The sequence below is a fragment of the Filicampus tigris genome, chromosome 9, assembly GCF_054856515.1.
Source record: "Filicampus tigris isolate MCC_2025a chromosome 9, RoL_Ftig_1.0, whole genome shotgun sequence".
Classification (NCBI taxonomy): domain Eukaryota; kingdom Metazoa; phylum Chordata; class Actinopteri; order Syngnathiformes; family Syngnathidae; genus Filicampus; species Filicampus tigris.
Genome location: NC_141225.1, coordinates 24,662,955 through 24,686,485, shown reverse-complemented (window position 1 = coordinate 24,686,485; position 23,531 = coordinate 24,662,955). Strand labels below are relative to the sequence as shown.

At 44.7% G+C, this 23,531-nt stretch overlaps 2 protein-coding genes across 2 annotated transcripts; one reads left to right on the top strand and one right to left on the bottom strand.

The window, feature by feature from the left end:
* The first annotated feature begins 931 nt into the window (after positions 1 to 931).
* abraa (actin binding Rho activating protein a) lies at positions 932 to 4,528 on the top strand. The gene is made up of 2 exons (XM_086041705.1): positions 932 to 1,688; positions 3,375 to 4,528. The coding sequence occupies exons 1-2, from the start codon at positions 1,086 to 1,088 to the stop codon at positions 3,810 to 3,812; spliced, it is 1,041 nt and encodes a 346-aa protein (XP_085897831.1). The 5' UTR covers positions 932 to 1,085; the 3' UTR covers positions 3,813 to 4,528.
* A 108-nt stretch (positions 4,529 to 4,636) lies between these two features.
* On the bottom strand, positions 4,637 to 22,771 carry rims4 (regulating synaptic membrane exocytosis 4). Its single transcript, XM_086041706.1, has 7 exons — positions 22,637 to 22,771; positions 18,110 to 18,941; positions 15,223 to 15,367; positions 11,058 to 11,170; positions 9,995 to 10,096; positions 8,732 to 8,871; positions 4,637 to 7,743 (listed from the first exon to the last, which is right to left on the bottom strand). Exons 2-7 carry the CDS (start codon positions 18,204 to 18,206, stop codon positions 7,525 to 7,527), a joined length of 816 nt encoding a protein of 271 aa, XP_085897832.1. The 5' UTR covers positions 18,207 to 18,941; positions 22,637 to 22,771; the 3' UTR covers positions 4,637 to 7,524.
* Positions 22,772 to 23,531: the final 760 nt, after the last annotated feature.

Sequence of the window (23,531 nt, the reverse complement as noted above, 5' to 3'; positions counted from 1 at the left end):
TGTACTAAAGTAGTCTATAATTCTCAAACAACTATTTGACCTTCCTTCTTTTGTAGCTGCGGACGTGTGGCAATACCGAAACAAAAACATTTGAAATGAACCCCGAAAGATCATGTATGATATTCAAAGATGAAAACAAAGGACATTTTCATCTTAATTAGAGTTACTTTTAGTTATAGCTTTATAAGATCTAATTTGCTTTTCCTGAAAGCATTTTTGTTATTTTATTCCGTCAACAAAAATATTTTTTTCAGTTTTTTTCAGATTTAAATGTCGTTAGATCACTAGTTCTCGGTAACTATAATAAACTTGGTGCAAGATCGTGTGATTATTTTACATGAGCTCATCGCACTATATTCTCACTCAGCCAAATATATTGCGTGAATCTTGACCGTTCATATCGTCATCGTACACTAATAGTTACAGTCGTACACTCATAGATAGGCACACGTCACAGACACACCGTGTGTGACCAACGAGTGAAAAATTCACACGCGCACACACACGCAAAACATACATCACCAAATGCACACACAGATACTCACACGCACACTTGCATTCACACGCATACTCACGAAGGCGCACAACACACACTGCACAAGTATCCTCGCACCCAAGAGAACATATGCACACACACACGCACGCACACACAATTTGTGTATTGGCGTGTGAGCTCACAGATGATCTAAAATAGACTCCCACCTGTCGACTGGATCCCACTGAGACAAATTCCATCACCGACCCGTGTGTGTGTGTGTGTAGTGCGTGTGTGTATTTGTTGTGTGTATTTGTTACGTGCTTATGCATATGTGTGTGCTAATGTACAGAGACCAGATTTCACGTCTCACATGCGCCACCCCCCCCCCCCCCCCATCCCGTGCTTCTATTTAAAGGGCCCCCGAGCAGGCGTCTCACCCACTGACCAAGTGAGCAAGCGACGATCCAGAAGGCTTGCCGCCATTCCCGGTAAGATCTGGAAGCTGACCCGAAAGGATCATCGGGCCTTAGTTGCAGATTTGCGACATCCTCCGCCTGGTCTCTCAGATCGGGACCAAGTGGGCTGGGGCGGCGTCCCTCCTGGAACCATGAGTGGCCCCCGAACGGAGCCCCCCGCCTTTAAACGCGCCGTGAGGAAAATCCGATGCGCCGCCATGGTGGCCAGCCTGGCCAAGAGTTGGCAGGGTTGGGCCAGCGAGCACGCCGACAAGCAGGACGCCGCTCCCACCGGGTGGATGCCCTGCTCTGTGGACCAGAAGGACACAGCACAGCGCCGCCATGTGGTCAAAGTTGCAAAACCCAGGGAAATAGACTCTAGTGAGGTCAATTCCATTCGGAGCGTTTCCATCTCCAAAACCGTTCAACCCAAACTCAGCGAGTGCGGCGGGGATCTGGTCAGTGCCGTCCGCGGGAAGATGGAGTCGGCTCCCGAGGAAAGCAAGCCCTTCCTGGGTAACGAGTCGCCCACGCGGCGGCGACACTTGAGGGCGCTGCGCGGAAGCGGCGGAGGCGGCGGTGGCATCATCCACGACAGGAAGTTGATGCTGCAGGACAGGAAGCTGAGCTCCAGTAGCAGCAGCCTGGACACGGAGGACAGCGGCTTGGGGGATGAGGTGGCGCCCGGAGAAAGCGCAGACACCAAGACGGAAACCACGGATGTTAAGTGTAAAAAAGTCAGCGGCGGGCCCAAGGTACTGCCAAGATGATCAGATACTTTGTGGCGTTGTGTTGTAGCGATACGTCGCAACGATACGTCGCAACGATACGTCGCAACGATACGACGCAACGATAGGTCGTAACGATACGTCGTAGCATTACCTCGTAGAGTTATGTCGTAGCGTTGCGTCATAGCGTCACATCGTAGCATTACGTCGTATCGCTATGTTGTAGCGTTTCGTTGCAATGTTACATTGCAGCATTAGCAAGGCCTCGTAAACGTTCAATGTCGTAGCGTGAAGTAGGGTGCCATTGTAGCCTGACGTCGTGGCACAACGTAGCATGATATCGTAGCATGATGTCGCACTGTTAAATTGTATCATTACAACGTTACAACGTATCATTATGTTGTAGCGTAGCTTTATTTCAGAGTGTTGCATGGCGTCAAGGTTTTGCGAGTCTTCAGTGTCGCCGCGCGTCCTAACGTAACGTCGCTGGCTGACATCGCAGCCCGACATCGTGGCACAACCTAGCATGACGTTGTAGCGGTTACATCCAAGTGGTTACGTTCAGAGCTGGGCGTTTGACTACAAATTGAGCATCTGTTATTCATCATCCGTCTCCAGCGTGGGGACCCTTCCGTCTTTCGTCATTCACCTTTTTGTCCGGGGTTAAAAAATGGTATATACTATAGGCCGGTACGCCTCTAATTTCAAACGGCCGTCTGTCGGCGATTCCGACTAAGGTTTCACTAGGGTGACATCGTAACTCGCCACCGTAAAACAACAACATAACGTCACAATTGATTTGTTCGTATTTCCCCACGTGTATTAAAAGATGTCGAGTTTCTTCGAAAGGGTGTAAACATTCCTGCACAAAACGCCACCGCCGCTCTGACGTCTCTTGGAGAAACTCGACTCCAAGCAGGCAGGCGAGTCATGTTGTCCTTTCAAAGGCAAACCAAGCTGCCGGCTGGCCCCCACAGCCTCCACCAGCCATTAAAAAAAAAAAAAAAACACACACACACACACACACACGAGCTGGAACAGTCAAATGTAAATAAAGCTGGAGGACGACGTGTTCTCGAGCGTGACCTTCAGGTGCAGCGGGAGGTAAAAACAGGCTGAGGGTGTGGACAAGTTTGAGTGACCGCTGACATCTGCTTGAAAGAGGACCTTAAAAAAAAGACATGACACACAACCGAAAAACGGTCACTTCCAATTACGACATCACTAACGGCAAAAATGTGTGTGGCACTCTTGGAAAGCTCACCCCTAAGAATGTGGAGTTACAAGTTAAATTGAACTCTGTATCACCTTCCGTTCAAGACTTTTGTCCGCAAACTGTGAAATTGTGAAAATCTCGGTTCACACAATTCCCGATGACGTAAAACAACGTGGGTGTAGCATTGCATAGCTCACCCTACAAATGTTGGGATGAAAGTCAAATCTGTCCCTACTTGGTGTTTTGCCTAGCTTGTTGTCAGAGGTGTCGAATCCGGGTGCGGAAAGTAAAAAAACAAAAAAAGTAAATTCCCTGCCACAGTAGGTATTTAGCCACACTTTAGCTTCTTCTCAACCGGGAGTTTAAATAAGCTTACCTGTCGTTTGAGTCGAAGCACCTGTGGCCAAAGCCAAACTGCGGCAAGGTTTTTACTTTGCGCACCCGGATTGGACACCTCATCTTGCTGTATGATGCCGATCATGTTTTCCCGCCTTTAGATTAAGATCGCCAGCATGGGGGACATTAAGAATCGCTGGCAGCAGTGGTCCGAGGAGCACACGGAGGGCCAGAAACTCAATCCCTTCAGCGAGGACTTTGACCACGACTACGCTATGAGCCTGCGCCTGCGCAAGGGCGACAGCGGCTACGGTCGCCCCAAAGAGGGCTCCAGGACTGCGGAGCGGGGCGACCGTGCGCACAGGCATATCCACAGGGAGATGGAGGAGATGGTGTGGATCATCCGGGACATGGGCTTCCAGGACAGCCGGGGCCGCTGCGCCGTCACCTTCGGCCGCCTCTTCGACCGCTACGTGAAGATCTCGGACAAGGTGGTGGGCATCCTGCTGCGCTGCCGCAAGCACAAGATGCTCGACTTTGAGGGCGAGATGTTGTGGCAAGGGCAAGACGACCACGTGGTCATCACCGTGACGGACTGAGACAAAGGCCCGACATCGGACTGGGAGCCACGCGGTGGGGGCACCGGACACCATGACACCGCGCCGTCGGAAAGCACATCTTTGTGCTGGGATAGAATTTGAAGAAATTCATCCCTGCGTGAGCTTTTGTTTAACGGTTGATTCAACCTCCGACCTCTGCAACCCCAAAAGTCCCAGTATGGACATTTATCGAGCTCGGAGAAGGATGCGGATTGTACAGTTCATTGGAATAAACACATTTTTCGTGATCTTTTTTAAAATTTTTTTATCCATTGTACTTTATTCAATCCAAGTCACAAAATGTGGTCATGTGCATCCAAACAATCATAAACAAGTCCAAAGAAAATGACTTTTGTTAGGAATCGTTGGTTTGTGTATTCAATAAATGTAATGCTTCAATGTTTTTTCACCTTTTCGTTGATGTTAGTCCTTATGTTCGCCGTGCGTGTAAGCGCTAAAATCAAACGCGGCAGAGCAGGCCTCCTCCAAGGCCTCGACTTTGACATTCGCGTGAACTTTTCAAGGTTTTGCCCTTTTAGGAAAATATAAATGAATCAAAGAAGAAGACATCATCAAAACGGGAAGTTGACGTGCTCCATTATGCTTGGCCAAGGTAACCATTACGATTATTGTCATGAAATGTTTTTCTTGTTATGACTTCAAAACATGTTTTTTTCTGTTGTTGTTGCTACACTAGCCACTAAGAGCTAAACAACGTGCATTGGGTGACTTTGGATTAATAATAATAATAATTACAAAGTATATTAAATCGTCTGTAAACGGGATTCTCAGAAAATGTTTTGGCACAAAAAAACCCACAAAAATTCCTTAGATATTTTATTAAATATATTAAATATTTATATAATAACATCTACATCTCTTCTATTTTGTATTTCTTTTAACTTTTTTTTTTTGCATTGTTAAAAAAAAAGCTGTGATTCCATATGCTAATAGCACGATGATAAGCCAGGCTACAGGCTAGCTTGTTAGCATGGGGATGGACGTCGAATCACTTCCAAAAACTGCCTTGATGACAGCAGCTTTGGGATTTTATTGCTTCTCACAATGTAGCTTATGATTTTTCGTGTACAAATGTAATAATAATAATAAAAAAAGAATAATAATAATAATTTCCCTGCAGTGCTGCTACTGGAAAACCTGAGGCCAAAACTTAATTTGAAAAAAATCCTAAAATCAAATCCTTGGAGGGATTACAAACTTTTGCTTGTTTGAATCATAAAGGGGAAAAAAATGTTGCTAACAAATATGCTACATCGTGTTTTGTCACTTAGCTTAGCCTCGCCGTGCTAACTGCGCATTAGACTGCATGCAGATGCTAGCGGCTAACGCTACGAGCTAGCATTCCTGTGTCCTCTGGCTAAATCCTTTGGCTCACAATTGTAATTATTTACACCACGTGAAGAATCGTAAAGTGCCCAAAATTAACCCCTCCCCAACCCCGCTTCCTCTCATTACGCTAGTGTGAAGCTAATGTGAAGCTAACGGCTAACTGACGAAATGTTCCACGCCGTCGCAGCGGCTTTTTACGTGACGCTACCTTGCGATGAAGTGAAGAAAGACACTTGCTGGTCAAAATTGGCACGTTAGCGACGGTTAGCGATCAGCCAAAATAAAAACAAGATGATGACGTGTACGATTACGCTACAAGACTTTCAGACAAGAAACAAAACAAAACACACGAATGAAAAGAATATTCGGGGGCACATTTCACGCCGTCGATACCACAAGCACAGCTAACGTTAGCTACTGATGTCATTTAGTTTTTTGCTTTCTTTTTTACATTCATTTTTACTTCTGAAAGTTTGCTTTGCACTTAATTCACCTTTGTAAATTTGTTTTATACTTTTGCGCACTTGTTTTTGTTTGTTTTTAATTTTGTAATTTATTACTTTTGTAAAGTTTTTTTTAAATTTTTTAATTGTTAGTTCGTTTTGCTTTGACTTTTATAAACTTGATTGAAAGTTGTTTTTTAGTTTTGTTTTGACTTTTGCAAATGTGTTTATTTAGTTTAGTATTATTTCCTGTTTAAATTAACTGCATTTCATGAATGGATTTTTCTTAGTTAAATTATTTTTGATTTTTTTTTAACTTTGATATTGCTTTGGTAAATTTTCATTTTACATTTGTAAACCATTTTGCTTTATATACATTCATTTTTACATCTAATTTTGCCGGACACGTCCCTAGATCGAGTTTTGAATGCCTTTATGTGTACTTTTGTACACTTTGTTTTTAGTCATCTGTTTTGCATTTTGTAATTTTTTTAATCAAATAATTTTAATTTTCTTTTGTCTTTTACTTCTTTTTTAGTTCCTTTTCATTTTGTTTTTCAAAATATGAGTAAATTTTTCAAATAGCTTTTTAAAATGTTGTTTCTTAAATGTGTTTATTTACTTTTATTATTTCCTGTTTTGGCAATTTTTTTGCTTTTTGTAAATGAATTTGTGTAGTTTTGTGACTTTTTCTTCCTAATGTAAAATATGTCTATTTTTTGCTTTTAGCTACTACATCTTCTCTTCAAGTGTAATATTCCTGTGGCTAGTTTTACATTGCTGTTGCTCGCGCTCTGCTACATTGTCAATGTAAAGTGTATGTTCAAATATTTCCTGGTTTGTATAGCGACGGGGTAAACGAAAAACAGTCCAAAATGTCGTCGCTCGCGGTGATCATGTTAAAATGCGGGTAACAAGCGGCTCCCATGAATAAAAAGCAAACGAGGTTTTCAAACTGGGGTCCGTGGCATTTTCGGAATTTTCACAACTTTGGGCCAATTCAAAGCGCTGATATGATTGTGAAATATCTTCACATACATGTGACATCCCTGCATTCGTAAAGTTGTTGTTGTTTTCTAGAACAGAAGGCGCATTTTTACAGGAATGAAGTCACTTTTTGTTAAACAAAAGGCACATTTTTTTTTTAGATTATAGTCCTATACTTTTAGAGAATACAGGCGTTCTTTCCAGATGGTGTAAAATTACATAAATTAAGTTGCATTTTTTAAATTCACGTGTTAAAGTACAACTTTCCCTCAATTAACCTTGAAGCTGTTTAATATTACAACTTCATTTTGGAACAACACGACTTTATATTTATACGATTTCAAGTGTTTATCCCAACAAGATATGTCTTTGTTCTTGGAAAGATTACAACTTTTTTAAAAGAAAAATCATAACAGTAAGAGTTTTTCCTTAACACCGGCAAAATTTCAATAGCATTTAACAGTTTTATCATTTTTGGCTCATGATTTTTTTTTTTGTTTGTTTTGTTTTACAAATTGTATTCTGTGTGTGAATTAGCTTTTTGCTTCAGCGAATGATAATTTGTTATTGTACCGTTACAACTTATTTCTTGAAAATGGCCAACTTTTGGATTCCTACTGCATTTAGGGCTGCGTGTGGTAGTTACATTTAACTGGTTGGATGTTAATGAAGGTCCTTGGAAAATGTTCTCCCCTGGACCCAAAATGTTTGAGAACGCTGGAGCTAACAGAGAAAGACGAAGACGACACTGCGGAAGAAGGAGACGATGTGAGAGAGCGCTTGACGGATGCTGAGCCTGCAGCGTCGAGTTGGTCCAAACAGGAGGCAGCATCCTCATCGGAGTGGTCCCAAAAGAGAGGACGGGAACCCGCGGAGAGTCCAAAGTCTGGTTCTGACGGCCCCTGTCCCGAATGTATGAGACCGCAGAGGTCTCAGGGGCGCTCGCAGCAGGGCCCCACGGCGCTCTCCAGTGACATCTGTGACGAGTGGCGCATGAGGGGCGCGCTGGTGGGCTCCACCATGGACGAGGTAGGGAACAGCTTGTACCAGCCAATCACCATGCTGCTCAGGTCCAGTTCCTCCAATAGGATGCGGGCCACCCCCATGAAGCACTTGCGCTCCATGCGCCCGTAGTTGCCCCAAACGATCAGCTGCACGGAGCCACAAGAACCACAACAAAAATGAAATGAAAGTGTTGTTGTCTCTTGTTGTCCGGTCTTCATTCGTTTTTCAAAATCCAGCCCCTGAAGCCAGTGTATCTTGTCAATATGAAATTTGGCAGACACGTTTATCATACGTAGACCCACAAAAATGTCTCTTGAAGCCAGGCCTGAAGGAAGTCTGCCATTTTGGTTCGAAGCGGACATTTTAGGCTCTTGTTGGCAGTTGCCAGAGCTTCTTCAATTTTCTTTTGAAAATCCAGCCCCTGAAGCCAGTTTAACTTTGCCAATTTGGTAGACGTGCCAAATCACGAGTAGACCTACAAAATAGTGCTTGAAAAGATGCCATCGTGGTTTGAAGCAGACATTTTAGGCTCTTGCTAACAGTTTCCAAGCGTCCTCAAAATTTGGGGAAAATTCAGCCTCTGAAGTCCATTTAATTTGACAAAAATCGGAAATTTATCACGAGTAGACCCACAAAAAAGTCTCAAGCAGCCAATGCCTGAAAAGACACATGAAGCCTGCCACTTTGGCTCTAAGCGGACATTTGGGATTACATTGGCCTTTTGAAGAGGAACCTTTTGGGGGGAGGGGGGAACACTTCAACCCTTGAAGCCAGTTATATTTGGAAACTTGAAATTGGGAAGACATTTTTCTCACTAATAGAGCCACAAAAAAGTGTTAAGAAGAAGAAAACAAAACATCCGGAAGTCATCCATTTTGGTTTTAAGCAAACATTTGGGCAGATTTGAGACATTTTCTTGAAAGACACACTTTTTGGAGATTGTTACTTTGACACCCTTAGATTAGACGGATGGATGACGCCAAATTGCAAAAGGTTAGATTGGTCATCATTGTGTGGGGGCGGAGCTTGGCAGCAAAGTTGAACACAACAGGAAATGAATGAATCGCAACACATCCGAGCACTTCGATATACGACGTTGGTGAAGTAAGCGCGTGAACTTTGTGTTTGGCGTACCTGAACCACCTTCCCCTGAGGGCTCTCAGAGAAGACCAGCACTTGGTTGTAAAGAGGGTCCAGAGACTTCCTGGCGGACTTGGTTTTCTTCTTGGCCACACAGGCGCCGTTCTCCAGCAGGTAGACTTTGATGTAGGCCGCTAGACGAACCGACGGAGAGCAACACAGCATCACGTCATTAGGGCTTCATTTGACCAAAAAAAAAAAAAAAATGTAAACCTTTAACCGCAATATGTGACGACAACAACAACAACAGATAACCATTAAGGGATAAGTCATTTAAGAAAAAAGAAAAAAAAAAGTTTTGTTTTTATCTATTATAGATTTTTTTTTTTATTTATTTCAGACATGTCCAAAGTCCGTCCCGGGGCCCGTGTTCACATTTCCACCAGCCCGCACCCTCTGGCATAAAATGAATCATGCGTGGCCAGTCGCTACTGTTGACCACAGTAGAAAATACACATGTACAAAAATATTTATATTCGCCCTGCCTCTCCAAAAACACAACTCTCAAATTCATGTTTGGTGTCAGCGTTTTTTATTTCACTGAAATAAAATTGTCTCTGCCTAGTTTGCTAAGAGACTGTGAGTGTTATCGCGGAATTCAATATCAAGAGTCACTGACAGACGAAACATGCAAACTACGAAAAGGTGACTGGTAACGAATTCCGAGGAAAAATGAAAGCAACTGAAATCTGAATGGTGGGCCGCCCACATTTTCACCTCACCAAATCTGGCTCTCTTTGCAAGACGTTTGGACACCCCCGTATTATTTGGATGTATAAATCTGTCAATGGAACACCTATGCTCTCATGTTTTTGACAGATTTTTTTTTTTTAATTTTAAATTGATATTGTATGTTATAGTTGTCATTGTGTATGTATCTGTGTATGAATGTATATGCTGTACTTTTTTTTTTTTTTTATCTTACACAACCACAGGTGGCGCTAGCAGATTAGCCTACTATTAATGCTAACAGCAGTTTTGCCTGCTGTTATTTTCACACAGACATCCTTCAAATCCGGCAAGAAAACTGACAGGAAAGTGAAAGTGGCTTTGTCTCCTGTTTTTTTTTTTTTTTTTTTTTTGGCCTTTTGCCTTTTGATTTTTTTGTTGGCGTTCATCCTTTGTGGCCTGGTCTGCTTTGTTCTTATGCAACACCGCAGCATTCCGCATTACGCAAGCGCACAGATTTAGTCGTTTCTTGTTACACAATTCAACCTGCGTCCACTCTGGTTGTCTGTGTTGTGGCCAGGGAATTACCGGGAGGCCCCTTGGAGCCCATTTTCATGGTGAGTCCTCTGGCCTGGACCACCTCCACCTCCAGACCACCGTTCCTCTCCATTAGGCCGATCTCCACATCACCTGCATGCAATCCGTCACAATCGGTCAGTCAGTGCGTTGACGCAGTGGCAAGAGCATGTTGGTACATGGCGGATCGTCACATGGGACCACTTCAGAGTTCGGAGTGTTTACACGAGTGAAGCCCCAACATATATGTCCTCCTTTAATATGGTTCTTTCTTTCTCGTTCTCTTTTTTATATTGAAATAGAAATGTTTTAGTGAAGTATTTATTTGCATTCATGTCAAAAATGGACATTTTATTTCCGTTTGTATTTTTCTTTCACATTCTCACATGTGGCCTGGCTGACTTTTAACACAAAAGATTTGTTTGGGTGTGTGTGGCCCTTAAGGATTCGTATTGACTTTAGTGGGCGTTAGTATTAGTGGGTTCAAGTGAGGGAATAAGGTTTCAAGTGTAATATGGAAAGTGTAAAGATTGTCGAGGTTGTTGGTGAGGGTCCCTAACACTGTGCTTCTACTTTGACCAGAGTCTTTTTTTCACACCGGTGAGTGAGTATCTTAAGGCGAGAATATGGGCACTATTGCCTCCTGTGCTCTATTTACGCTTTCAGACACACACCAGGCTGGCTATTCTGGGCCATGTGGCGGTTACATCAAATTGGACTGGACCTGGTTCTGTCGGTGTTGCTCAGCCAAGGATGACGCCAAGTCTTTGCCAGGGGGGGAAAGTGACCCACTTACAGGACGTCCTCACGCTGGATGACTAACGTGAGAGCGTGTGGATGGGACCGACGCCCCCGATTGGCGATTGCAGGAGTGACGGGCGGGGCTTAAGGTTCGGATCGGCGGCTCAGGATTAGGATCGGGGCTTGGGCTCCGCAACATTACCGTACACGGCAACAGCATTGCGGAGCGTCTCTGGGTTGCGGTTCGCATTCGTTAATGCAAATGAATGAGCCCACCGGCTGCTCTGTTGCCAGACAAAACGCTAACATGCTACATGCTAATGGTCCCGCTCACCCATAGATGTCATGGCCAAGGTCTGCCGGCCGACAAACTGGGCTGGTCCCATCCCGTCCAGGAAGTCGCTGAACTGGGCATCGGAGGCCAGGCACATGCCGCTGTAGTTGAGGCTACCGAAACCAAAAAAAAAAACACAAAGTCAGATATTTCTGGACGTTCGGCCGCACGACGTCGGCAAATGTTTTCAGGATATTTACGAGAAGATTCTGGCGGGGGAAAAGGAAGAAGCGGCAATTGGGCAGACGTTTTAATTAAGTGCCGAGCATCTTGGCAGTCGTTAGTGAATAATTTACAGTCTGTGCAACAAAATCACTTAGCCAAGATTAGTCGTTTACGCTATGCTTTTAACATTTTACATTTGTCGAGTGCGCTCGTTTAGTAGAAAAACACCAGTCAGCTCGAATCACATCATACAGTGTGTGTACGTATCTATATCTATAGCCACCTGTATATCTATATCCATATTTATATATCTATATCTATATATACTGTATGTGTGGGTGTGTATTAGAGGTAAGATCTGGCCTATAAAATCCAGGCCGACCCGACCCAGGAGCGCGGGTATTAAAGCCCGACCCAGCCCGAGCCCGACCAATTAACTTGATTTGCGGGCCCGAGCCCGAAGCAAACCCAAAATTTCATATTTTATTTGTGAGGACTCGGGAGGAGGAGGGGTGATTTATGATGACAAATTAAAGCCTGTCTTTTGTAACGAAATCTAAGTTAAACAAGACTGTATAAACATTTACATCTTTTACATTTCTGTGTCTGCAGAGGTTACATGAACCGACAATTTTCCATCCTTGACAGATTTTTTCAAGAGTTGACGGGAAAAATTGAAGGCCGTCCGTCATTTTGACGGGTTGGAAATTGGGCCATAAACCACAGCAGCAGCAGTAGTTCCTTAAGAATCTAGCGCGGCACTTTAAGAGAGCGAGAGAGAGGCAGAGAGACAAAGAAGAACAATGACGGGTGGATAAGAGACAGGGACAGGAAGGAGTTCTTTGAAGAGTTTAGTACGGCACGTGTTGTGACGAGGCCACCTCTGTTGTTTTGCGGACATTAGTTTCCTCAGTTTAGTATCCACACATTGCTTTAGTATACATTTTTACAAACATTTTTTAAAAGTCAGCGAGAGAGAAGCCCGGCCCGACCTGAACGTAATGATTGACATTTTAAGGGCTTGGTCTTGGGCTTAAGATCTTACCTCTAGTGTGTATGATGAATATTAATAATGCAATAAATCCATAAATCCGTCAACATTAGCCCAGTGAGTGAGTGAGTGAGTGGGTGATACAGTTTTAGATTACAAAGATTACAACGCTGCTGCGGGGGATTATGCTAGAAAAATGACACAAAAAATAAATAAATAAATAAATAAAAAACTGACAATATCACGCATATCCAAGGTCATACTTGATCCACTTTGCATATTTGTTTTTTGCTAATTTGATGGTATGTGACATATCCAGCTATCAGCTTGGCTTAATGGAGATGTGCAGAACAAACAAACCGTGCACACCGTCGTGGACTTGGAAACAGGACAAATGTATTGAGAATTGTATTGTCACACACAGTAATCTGCTACTCATTCTTATTCCCCACCAAAATCTACTCTAGTGCTCTTTATTGTCGCCCATCTAGTACATGCTTCAAATTTGCTAACAATTAGACAAAATTGATCAATTCGGAATATGGCCTGGTCAGGCTTGATTTTATGAGGCTTTTTTGGGGATCTACTCACGAGTGGCATGTTGATCAAATGTCATGTCGCTAACACAAACTGGCTTCAGGGGCTGAATTAAAAGTCATAATAAATTGAAGGATCCCTGGAAACTACCGGCGAGAGCCTAAAATGCCAACTTCTAAACAAAATGCTCCACTTCCCGTCTTTTCAAGCATAGTTTCTGGAGACTTTTTATGGGGCTACTCCTGATAGGCATGCCGACCAAAATGTCATGTTGCGAAGTCAAAGCGGCGTCATAGTTAAGGACCCTTGAAATGGCCGACATGAGCCTAAAATGGTCAGTGAAAGACGGCGTGGCCAAGATGGCCGTCACGCAACGCCCACACGCTCGCCAAAAGTCGAGCGGCAAACAAAGAAACAAAGAGACGTGCCCCGGTGGTGCTCGCGCCGCGGCATCCTGCGCCACAGCATCGTTCCAGGATGACAAAAGCGGAGCAATTGTGCTCTTGGATTGCGTTTAACGTCGGATTGACGTACAGCACACAAGAAACCTTTGCCAAGTGATGACAAAAGTGATGAAAATGCATCGGCAAGCGTCACATTTCAGTCTGCGCGGCCCGGCAGCAGTTTGTGCAATCGGCAAAGTGCGCTCCGACAACAAAAAGGCAGTCGATGCCAATGTCAGTAGCCAATCAACTCTCACTATTAGCAGGCCTTCCAAAGAGGCAAATGGCAAACATTTGCAAGACACGGGGATGATAAAAATGTTTGTATTCCTCTATAGTTATATTTTTTTAATCGGGGGAAAAAAAATCATTTCTTTGAGAGAATGTTAATATTTGATTTGTGGGAAAATATGTGTTACTTTGACGGAATATCAATATTTCTGGAGAAAATAATACTCCCGTGTTTTTCACGGGAGGCCTGTTTCTTTGAACCAAAAAAAATCTTATGGAATGTTTCTTTGAGGGGGGAAAAAAGTTACGTTTCTGAAAAAGTCATACAACATTTTTTTTCTAGAAAAAGAGATGTTATTTTGAGAATTCATACCGCAATAACAACAATATTTTTTATTTTTTAAAAAAGAATATTACATACCCTACATTACAAACAACAAAATGTAAAAAAAAAAAAAAGTAAAAGTAAATTTTTGGGTTAAAAACGAAGTTATAAACGCACAAGAATATTTTTGCCCCAAGAACTAATGATGTGTTTCTGTTGAAGAAATATTTGAAAGGTTTCTTTGGGGGAAAAAGTCACGTGAAGACAAAATGTGTTTAAAGAGTGAACATTTTCATTGCAATTGCTACTTTTTGACATCGTTTGACAGCAAGCAAGTGTCGCAAAATGGATCCCGACTTCTCCCACGCGGGAAAGTCACTTGGTCGGGTTGCAATTGCTTCCAACGGCATTGCCTGTCGCGGGCTCTTGGCATCCCCCATTAGCCAATCAGCTGCCAGCCTTCCCTTGGGTGCCGCCCACCTGTGTCTCCTGTGGCCCTTTGATATTTTGCTGCACTTTTGGAGCCAAAACCGCCTTAGTCATAAATAGAAACACAAACTGAGCGTGTGTGCGTGCGATGCAATCATCCTCTGCTGATTTTGCACACAAACCACCCCCTCCCCCAAGTGAGATTTTAAAGCCCCCCCCCCCTTATATAACTGCAGGATTTCATAGCCAGGTTGGCAAGAACCCGCATGTGCGTGTGTGTGTGCGTGTGTGTGTAGTACTACATTTGTGTACTTGCCCATGACGTCATAAGCCTCCGGTGAACACTACCTCTCTAGAGATTGGGAGGATGATGAAGATGATGATGATGATGATGGTACATTTGTAATCAGTGCCAAAAAAGTGAGGCTGAACTATTGGAGCCGTAACGTAAGCCTGTGTAGAATCTTATCCAAAAGAAGTCCAGCAAAACGGACAAATTGCAGTCATCATAAAAGACTTGAAATGTATCCGCACACAACACTGAACCATACGGGTGTTCAATTTCATGACACCGATCATAACATGTGCATGGTGGGACGTTATTTTACAAAAAAAAGATCCAGTGATATTGTAGAAGGGCACGGAGAATTTCTCACGCAAAACAGAATGATACGGATGTTCATTTTCATGACCTCAAAGCCGGAACAGGAGCGGGACGCCACCTACCTGTCCCGCAAAATGGACAAATGCTCGCACACAAAACGCTGACGGAGACAGGTGTTGATTGAAAAAATACAAATGGTTTCAGAGTCAATGCGAAAAAAAACAAAACAAAAAAAAACAACAAAATCCCCAAATAAGACCGGCGACGTATCCGCATGCAACAATTGCTTTCAACTCAACATTGTGAACGCCAGGGGCGGAGCTTATAGGTATCAGCACGGAGAGGGCGGAGCATTCTCCGTGAGCCCTTATGAAAGTCACTTCTTTGCCACGTTACCAGGCGTGCGCCGCCCAAAATTGCCGCAAAGGCGGCGTACTCACTTGCCCTCCGAGCCGTAACTGTTCATGCTGTCCTCGATGGACTCGTGGCTGGCCTGGCGCGGCGGCCGGCTCGGCATCTCCACCGCCAGACCCGTTTCCGTGCTCCTCTGGATGGCGCCCTTCAGCTTACGGCCATCGGTGTCCACTACAGGCACGCACCAGCACAAGCGCAAGCACACGCACACACACACACACGGAATATTCGAGGGTTTTAAAATCTTGTTTGAGCGGCTGCCCTTGAAAAACATTCTTTATTATTTTTTTTTTTTCATCATATTTCCAGTCAAAGTTGACCCAAAACGGATGAAAAAGCAAAACACGCACAAACAGGAAACGCACTAAAACATGATAACGCGGCAACATTTCATCTTGTAGACACCGCCAAAAATCAAAACACAACAACATTAGGGGAGCAAGCAAAATGTCCTGTGTGCGTACACACGTGTGTGTGTGTGTGTGTGTAGTCTGGCTGTGAAGAAGTGTATGTGACCTTGTTTTTAGGACACCAGTCTCTCCTTCTTATGGCTCGGACACATGAAAAAATGGGACACGCAGAGTCTGACTCAAACAAAGTCACACTCACTCTGACTTTGACACACACTTTCTGTGTGTCTTAAAACGCACTCAAACTCGGGCATACTCAGCTCACACTGACTCACATGCACACTCCAACACACACACACGAACACACACGCGCGCAAACAAGCACACTTGAACAAAATGAATTGTAGCACATTGAGTTGCATGTGCAGATTGTGGAGGCACATACAGCAGATATTGCAACAAAAAAAAGAAATGGGGTCCCATGTTCAGTTTGTGACTTAGCAGCAGGGATGGAAGTGTGTGTGTGGGGGGGAGGTGGGGGGGGGGGGGGGGGGGTTGGTGACCCAAAACAGTCAGAAGTGAAAAATGGCGTGCCAGGAAAGGAGGTCTGCTCCACTGGGAGGAGGAAGAGGAGGAAGAGGAGAAGGGATGATGAAGCACGTTGGGCTGGACCAGGTGCGTCCTCTCAAAAGGACACTTTTGAAACAAGATGGCCGGTAATAAACAGTGTGTCACGCCAGTTCAAACTGTGCGCATGTTTGATACAACAAGTTCCCCGCCCGCGACAGCAACTTCAGCCACAATTAGTCCTCCCATTGGCCAGGTAAGGACCAAGCCACAATGGAACGCTGCTGCTGCTGCTGCTAACCAAAACAGCAGCAAAACAAACTGTCTTGCAGATCAAATCAAAGTGTGGACAATTAGCATGTGCCGCTAATGAGTTCCCTGATGGTTTGTACTCCTCTGGACACATGGACATTAACTTTGAAGCCACAGATAGACAGACAGAGAGAAAGAGAGACACACACACGCTAAATGCTAAAAGTGACCACATGCTTTGATCCTAAAGTATATTTGAATTATAGTTCTCTTCACTTAACTATGAAGGGAGTAGGATCAGATTGTAATGCCCGAAGGCTCCGGCAGGGCCCGGGGATGTGTTGAATCTTCAAAGCGAAGGTCTCACAAAGACTCGTTAGCTAGCAGATATTCAAATGACTACTGTAAATCTCTTCTCGTGTTGTCATCAGATCATTCCCTTGACTTTGCTGCTCCCCCCCGTCAAGGTTTTGAAAGGAGAACAAAAGGCTAAGGTGTTCCGGGTGTAACCAATGCATCTGGAATAAGATCGTTTGAATATTCATACCGCTCCCTATAAGAGGCGCGTGGCATTTTTGGGACATCAGCATGCGAGCGGAACAAAATCGGGACCGAAGCAAAATGGCTGCGTCAGAGACGTTCATTTCCATCAGCATGAATCCAGTCTTGCTCGCCGGACGTACGCCGGCGCCGAATCAAAATACACGACAAGGCGTTGCGCGTGAGACGTTTTCCTGTGGCCGGAAGAGAGAAAGCACACGGCGTCCATTCGATGACCTCCAACGATGGCGGACGCCGTCCAAATACATGACATCATCATGCGTTGCGTGCGCGCGTGTGCGCTTGCGTGGGCGTGTTCGATGAACATCAAAGGATCACTCGGCACGTTTTTTTCGCTTTTTCCTCGGCTTCTTCGTTTTGGTGACAAAGAGACAGGCTCTAACTGGTTGCCAGTTAGTGTGAGCGAGGATGGCAGGTAGCAACCCGCCAACCCCCCCGACAAATGTTGAAGGTTTAATTATAATTTTTTCCCAATGCATTTAAATGGGCATCAATTCTATGTGAACGTTGGCTGGGCCACAAATAGCAGTGGAGGACTCTACTGTATAAAGAAGTTTTTTTTAAATTGATTGGACCCGTGAACGGATCTCTTTTTTTTTTTTAATTATGTTATTATGAATGTCAAAAAACGCAAGTGTAATGGTTTTAATGAGTGTTTCAGCACACTGATGCACTCGTGCCCAAGTTTGAAGGTCAAAACTTGGAAATTGTGCCACTTACTTGGTTGCTACGAAGCGGTTTGCGTCTGTGCCGTTACACACTTTTGTCTTTCGTTATATGCAAGAAACGTATTTGAGTCGCCACCATTTGCTAGGCCAACGAGGTGTATAGCAACGAAATTGAAGTCGTTACCATTATTTATGATTTTTCCCTTACATGTTGACGACGTCTTGTTCCGATTTGCATTGGACTGGCAAAAAATATTGCGTGTGTTACTTGTCTTAACCGTTATCTGGCCTCAAATTTTCAACCATCAACTTTTTGTGGATAGGACCTCAAGCTCGGCTGTTCAGTGTGAGAGTCGTTTATACAAACAAGATAACCATGGCGGCATTTTAGACAAATGGCAGAGTTGGAAGAAACATTTTTTGCACGGGTCTTTCTTTCCGTTCTCAAAGGAATGATATGGAAAATGGTCAGCCGCGACGTAGGCTGACGCACGCGGGTACACGGGTGCACGTACCTCCGTCGTCCTCGTCGAAGGAGTTCATGCAGGGGAAGTAGATGGCGAGCGCCTCGAAGGACGCCGACAGGCTGATGCGGCTCTGCGAGCGCTCCATGTAGAGGCCGCCGCCGCCGCCGCCGACGCCGCCCCCCCCGGTGGTCCCCCCGCCCGGGCCCGGGCCCGGGTCGGCCGGCTTGGCCAAGCGCGGCTGCTGGGCATTCTTCACGCGGAGTACGGCGCGCGGCGTCTTGCACGGCGGTCGTCGGCTGCCCCCCGCGGCGGCAGACCCCCCAAGCCAGCCGGGAAAGGCGAGTCACAAGCCGGCAAGATGCTGGCGGCGTGCGGCGGCGGCGGCGGCGGTGGTGGTGGTGGTGGCGCGACGACGACGACGACGAGGAGACCGACGACGACGAAGAAGAAGAAGAAGAAGAAGAAGAGGAGGAGGAGGAGGAGGAGGAGGAGGAGGGGCAGGAATAAGAGCTCTCATAGAGGATGCTTTGTTCCTTGCTCGCAGCTCCCCAAAGTGGGATTTGACGCCGTCCTAGGAAGAGAGCTTCTGCGGCTGTGCTGATGGCGCTCCGCTGCGCATCTTCGCGCCGGGCAAAACGCGCAATTTTGCAAGGAGGCGATGGCGATGGCGATGGCGGTGGCGGCGGCGGCGGCGGCTGCGGCTGCGGCGGCGGCGGCGGCGGCGACGGCGGCGACGCTCGCCTCCCGGGCTCGGATGCTCGTCCGGGATCCGTTAGCTCACTTGAGAGGATGAGGAGAGTCTGGCGGGGATGAAGGAGAGCAGGGAGAGGAGAGGTGCCAGCCAATCACAGGCAGAGGAAGGGCAGAGGGGCGCGGCTGGCTGGAGGCACAATCATGGCAAAGAGAAATAAGATACATGACTTACATACAAGAATAACGTGCTTTTGTTTTGTGCTTGACATTTGCATGTTTTCGAGAATTTGGGGATTTTTCTTTTTAAGATTTATTTGTATTTTTAGAGATGTCAAAGCAAGCGCTGCTACACAAGAAAAAAAAAGTTCAATATTCACATTAAAATGTTGTTATCGCGTAGTTTTTCAAAACAAGAAGGTATGAATGATTTAGTATGAATCCAAAGTCAGTTTTGATCCGATCGTACGGTCGCATACATTTCTATAGGAGAATGATACAATAATGCTACAAATATATGTTGCATTTGCTCCCCCACAAAAACCAATATATTACCATTAGAAACAATGAAATATCGCCCAAGAAAAGAAGGCGTCGCCAAGGTAACCACGGCAACGTGTCACAATCAGCTGACGACAGGACGGACGGAAGCAGGTGCTCATTTTTCTATTTCAAGCATGCAGACGTTTTCTCTGTCCTCACGCAAATGTCAGCACGTCAGCCAACGAATAAACATGTGCAACGTTCAGAGAAGCAACGCCGCTTTCCCTTCTGGCTCATAAAAAAGAAAACACGTTCGTTTTCATGCTAAAAAAAAAATGTTTACATTATTTTTGTCAACTGTTTGCAGTCACGCTGACGTCACAGAACGTCTCTGGAAGACATCCGCCACACATTATGAGCACACGCACACCCCGTGTGTGTGTGTGTGTGCGCGTGTGTGCGTGTGTTTTGTCTCGTTCGAGATGAAGGAACCCAGAAGTTAAGCTCATTTTGGTGTCCCCGTGCAGATAGAAAATGTTATGTAACTAAGGCTGTCATGATGGATTACCAGGTGCTGGAGAGTGTGTGAGCGTGTGTGTGTTGCAACTGAGGCAGCATTCCAGCTAAAAAAGGCGACCACGAAATGAGCTAACCAGATCATTAGACAATCAAATCCATAACCATCCCAGCTAGCATCCCAAACGGCACCAAACGATAGGCCGTCAAAATGTTAAGTCAGTTTGGAACGGCCACTGTAACCTTAGAACAACACACCAAGAATGGAGAAAATCGGACGATGGGTTCCGGAGAAAGTGAGTTATTTTTGTGTGCAGGGTTAACCGTTTTTGTGTGATATTGCCTATAGAAAATCTGGTTTGAAAACAAAAACACCCTCGATTTAGAGAAAAACATTTTTCGATATTTCGTTACAACTGCTACTCTGGGAGGCCCTTCTCCGATTGGCTGACAAGTCAGTTAAAAATCAGTTCATTGGGCGTAAATTATGAGTGGTTCGGCGGGGACGAGCATGATGTTTCAAAACGGCGTCACTTGCCCTAAAAGCTCAATGTCAATAGCGCAACTGAACATTCCCTACAGTTTTTGGTTCCCAAAACGTTCTGAGAGCGTTAGAAGAATTACTGAAAAGAGCAGTGCGGCCAGAATAGCTGATGGACTTTAGTCAGCTTTTTTTTTCCCCCAAATGTATTTGTTGTGGAAGAAATTTGATGCATTTCAAGTGCTCATGATTCTTAGAAAATTCCACAAAGATGGCGGCCACTTGTCTGTCACATTGCTACTAAAAGGTATCCAACAAATGAGCTAAGTAGCTAACAACTTACAAAATAACCAGCGATCCAGACATCCAGCCAACAAACCAACCAGTCAGTTAAGCTTCAAATTTACAAACTACCCAACCCTAGGCAGTCAACCCGCTAACCAGTTAATCAGCCACCAAGCTAAAGCCAACATACAAAGGAGATAATAGTCAACCAGATAAATAACCAACGAACACAGAAAGATTACCTACTCGCAAACCGGTTAGTTATCATTCAGTAAAATAACCAACTAACATTTGTAAAAACACCACCAACCTACAAGCTAATAAGCTAACCAGTAAACTGTTAAAATAGCCTATAACAAGCTTAGTGGCAAATTGGTCAAGCAGTTAACACGCTAAACACTTAACCTGCTACATGACTACATAACAAACTCAGCAGCTAACTGGCTAACAAAATAAGCAGTAATAAAACTCGCTAACCAGTCAATAAAACAGTCAACTGACCTGGCAACCACAAGTTAGCTAACCAATCAACTAGCTAACCTAACAAGCTAAGCAGTCAACATCTCAACTGGATAAGTAGCCTACAAGCTAAAAAGACACACAAAAGCTATCAAACTAAGCAGCTAACAAGACATCCAGCTAACTAGCTAACAAGCCAAAATGTCAATAATTTAAAAAAAGGAAATGGGTCGCTTCTTTTTTGGACACTTCAGCCTAGTTTTTTTTCTTTTCTTTCTTTCGTTTTTTTTTGGGTGAAAGTGGGCCGAGGCCTCAGACTCAATTTATTCTGAAAGTAGAGCGGCGACTCCCAATTATCAGATCTTCATCGCTTTCTCCTTCGCCCTTTTCAACAATCCCTGGAGAACAACTGCAGGCGTACTCAGTTTATCTTAGCTCAGTGTTCTCTCAGTGGCAAATCACCTGAGACTTGCGTACTGACGGGATTAGTGGGGACAAGTCTTGCAGTTGTTATTGTTTTTGACTTGATATGATTTCCTCTGGGAACAGCAATTATCGAGGAAGGAGGAGCTTTCCACCCTTGATTGATTATTGATCGCCTTTCCGTAAATCAAGCATCCCTTTGGCGTTGAAAACAACGATCCATTGGTTGGTTAGTTAATAGAAAGAGGATGTACGAACGTACGTTAACATTTGGTTGAATTAGAATCGTGGGATCATGTTTATTACGTCATCATATCGTTGAGTCGGCGAGGTTAGACTGTCAGAAAGTCACTCAGCCGGTTCGTTAGTCAATCAGTCGGTCACTACTAACTCAGTTAGTGTGTTAGGTGATTAGTCAGTGAGTTAGTCGGTGGTCAAGAAGTCATTATCTTAGTGGGTCAGCCGGTCGTTTGGTTGGTTAGTCAGTGAAGTCAGTCAGTGGGTAAGTCCTCGACTAGTTTTTCAGTCAGTTGTGTCCTTGAAGTTATTTATTGATCATGACGGCAAACGACATTCGTGCCCTGCTCCAGAGCTCTATAAATAAATAAATAAGGTTCAGTAGTTCCTCATGTCCATCATCCGTCTCTTTGCAGCCTGTGTGACTGGTGACGGCGCTCCCCAGGGATCCGTCCCCTGACATGTGATGGAGAGGCAATCTGCGGCAGCGTTCCCAGCATGCATTGCTGCATGCCGTCAATGGATTTCCTCGTTAAAGTGGCAAGTGCAAGGCAAGCATTTGTCCACTAAATCGTTGGAATTATAGACAGTCGCATGTGGTGTGGTCATGTCATTCGACACAAACACTGACAACATTCTTATTTATTCAGTTAGTCAGGGACTTGGTCAAGCAGCCATGAGTCACCGAGTCAGCTTGTCAGTCAGGGAGTTTTCGTCTTAATCAGTCAGTCGGTTAGTAGTCAATGAGTTGGTTACTTATTGAGCTCCTCGACTCACTTTAACATGGTTCCTTGGCCCTGAGACGCCACAAGATGACGGTGAAACACTACTTTGAATTGTACCCGGTCTGCCGCTAATTTTAAACGTCCGCCCGACTTTCACTCGCCACTTCACTTTCACTTACTAAGATTGCATTTTAACATGTTTAAATGTGTTTAAAGTGCGTGAGAGGGGTCAAATTGCAGATGATTAAAAAAAAAAAAAAAAAAAAAAAAAGATACCTGTCATCCTGTGACGTAGCTCAGCAGCCGGAGCGCCGCAAGCGCTCGGTTTGTTGTGAGCGCAAAGAGCGACTGGATTGATTTTCAGGAGCTGGAGGGCCCCCACAGCCAGCTGTGAGTTATGACGCTTCACAACGTATCGATCACAACGCTGGCGGCCGCCGCCGTGATTGAAGACGCCGTGCCGACCGATCGCAGCGGTACATCCTAGACCCTTGCCACTGCTTGGAAACACTCGACATACGCCAATCACCACTTTAATTCTATCATTTTGGACATTGTCGTACATCAAAGCATATATGTAAAACGCACACACGCAAAAAGAAAATTCCTCTATTTTTTTCCGATTACCTCCAAACTTGGTAAATATGTAGCAGGTAGGTATATCCATTGATCTGATTCTCTTCCAGTGGCGATTGACCTTGAATTTTAGGGAACAAAGTTTACCAGTGACCAGGTTAAAATGTTCAAAATGTTTTCACAACAAAGCACATTGAGACATGTATCAAATTAAAGGTCTGGACCAGGGCCTTCCACCAATGCGGTATTATGTTATTCATATGATGACGCGATGACCACAAAACGCTTTTCTTGCTTAACCAGTAGCCAAGTCAAAAGCGTAATTGACGCAAACCCTATCGAGTTACACCTCAAATCGGAGGTCTTGACGAGAGCTTTCCATATCTTTCTGTACTTCGCCTAACAACCAAAACAAAGCGACATATTGCAAACAGTGTCTGAAGAAGCGCTTGGCCGGAAAATCGCGGTCTTTACTGACACCTAGTGGCCGGCAAGGTCAGCTGCAACACACATACGACGTGTCAAAAATAGCTAACACCATATTGCGTAATTTGCGCAATAGGAAGGAAGTTACGGAGGTGGATCGGTAGTTGGC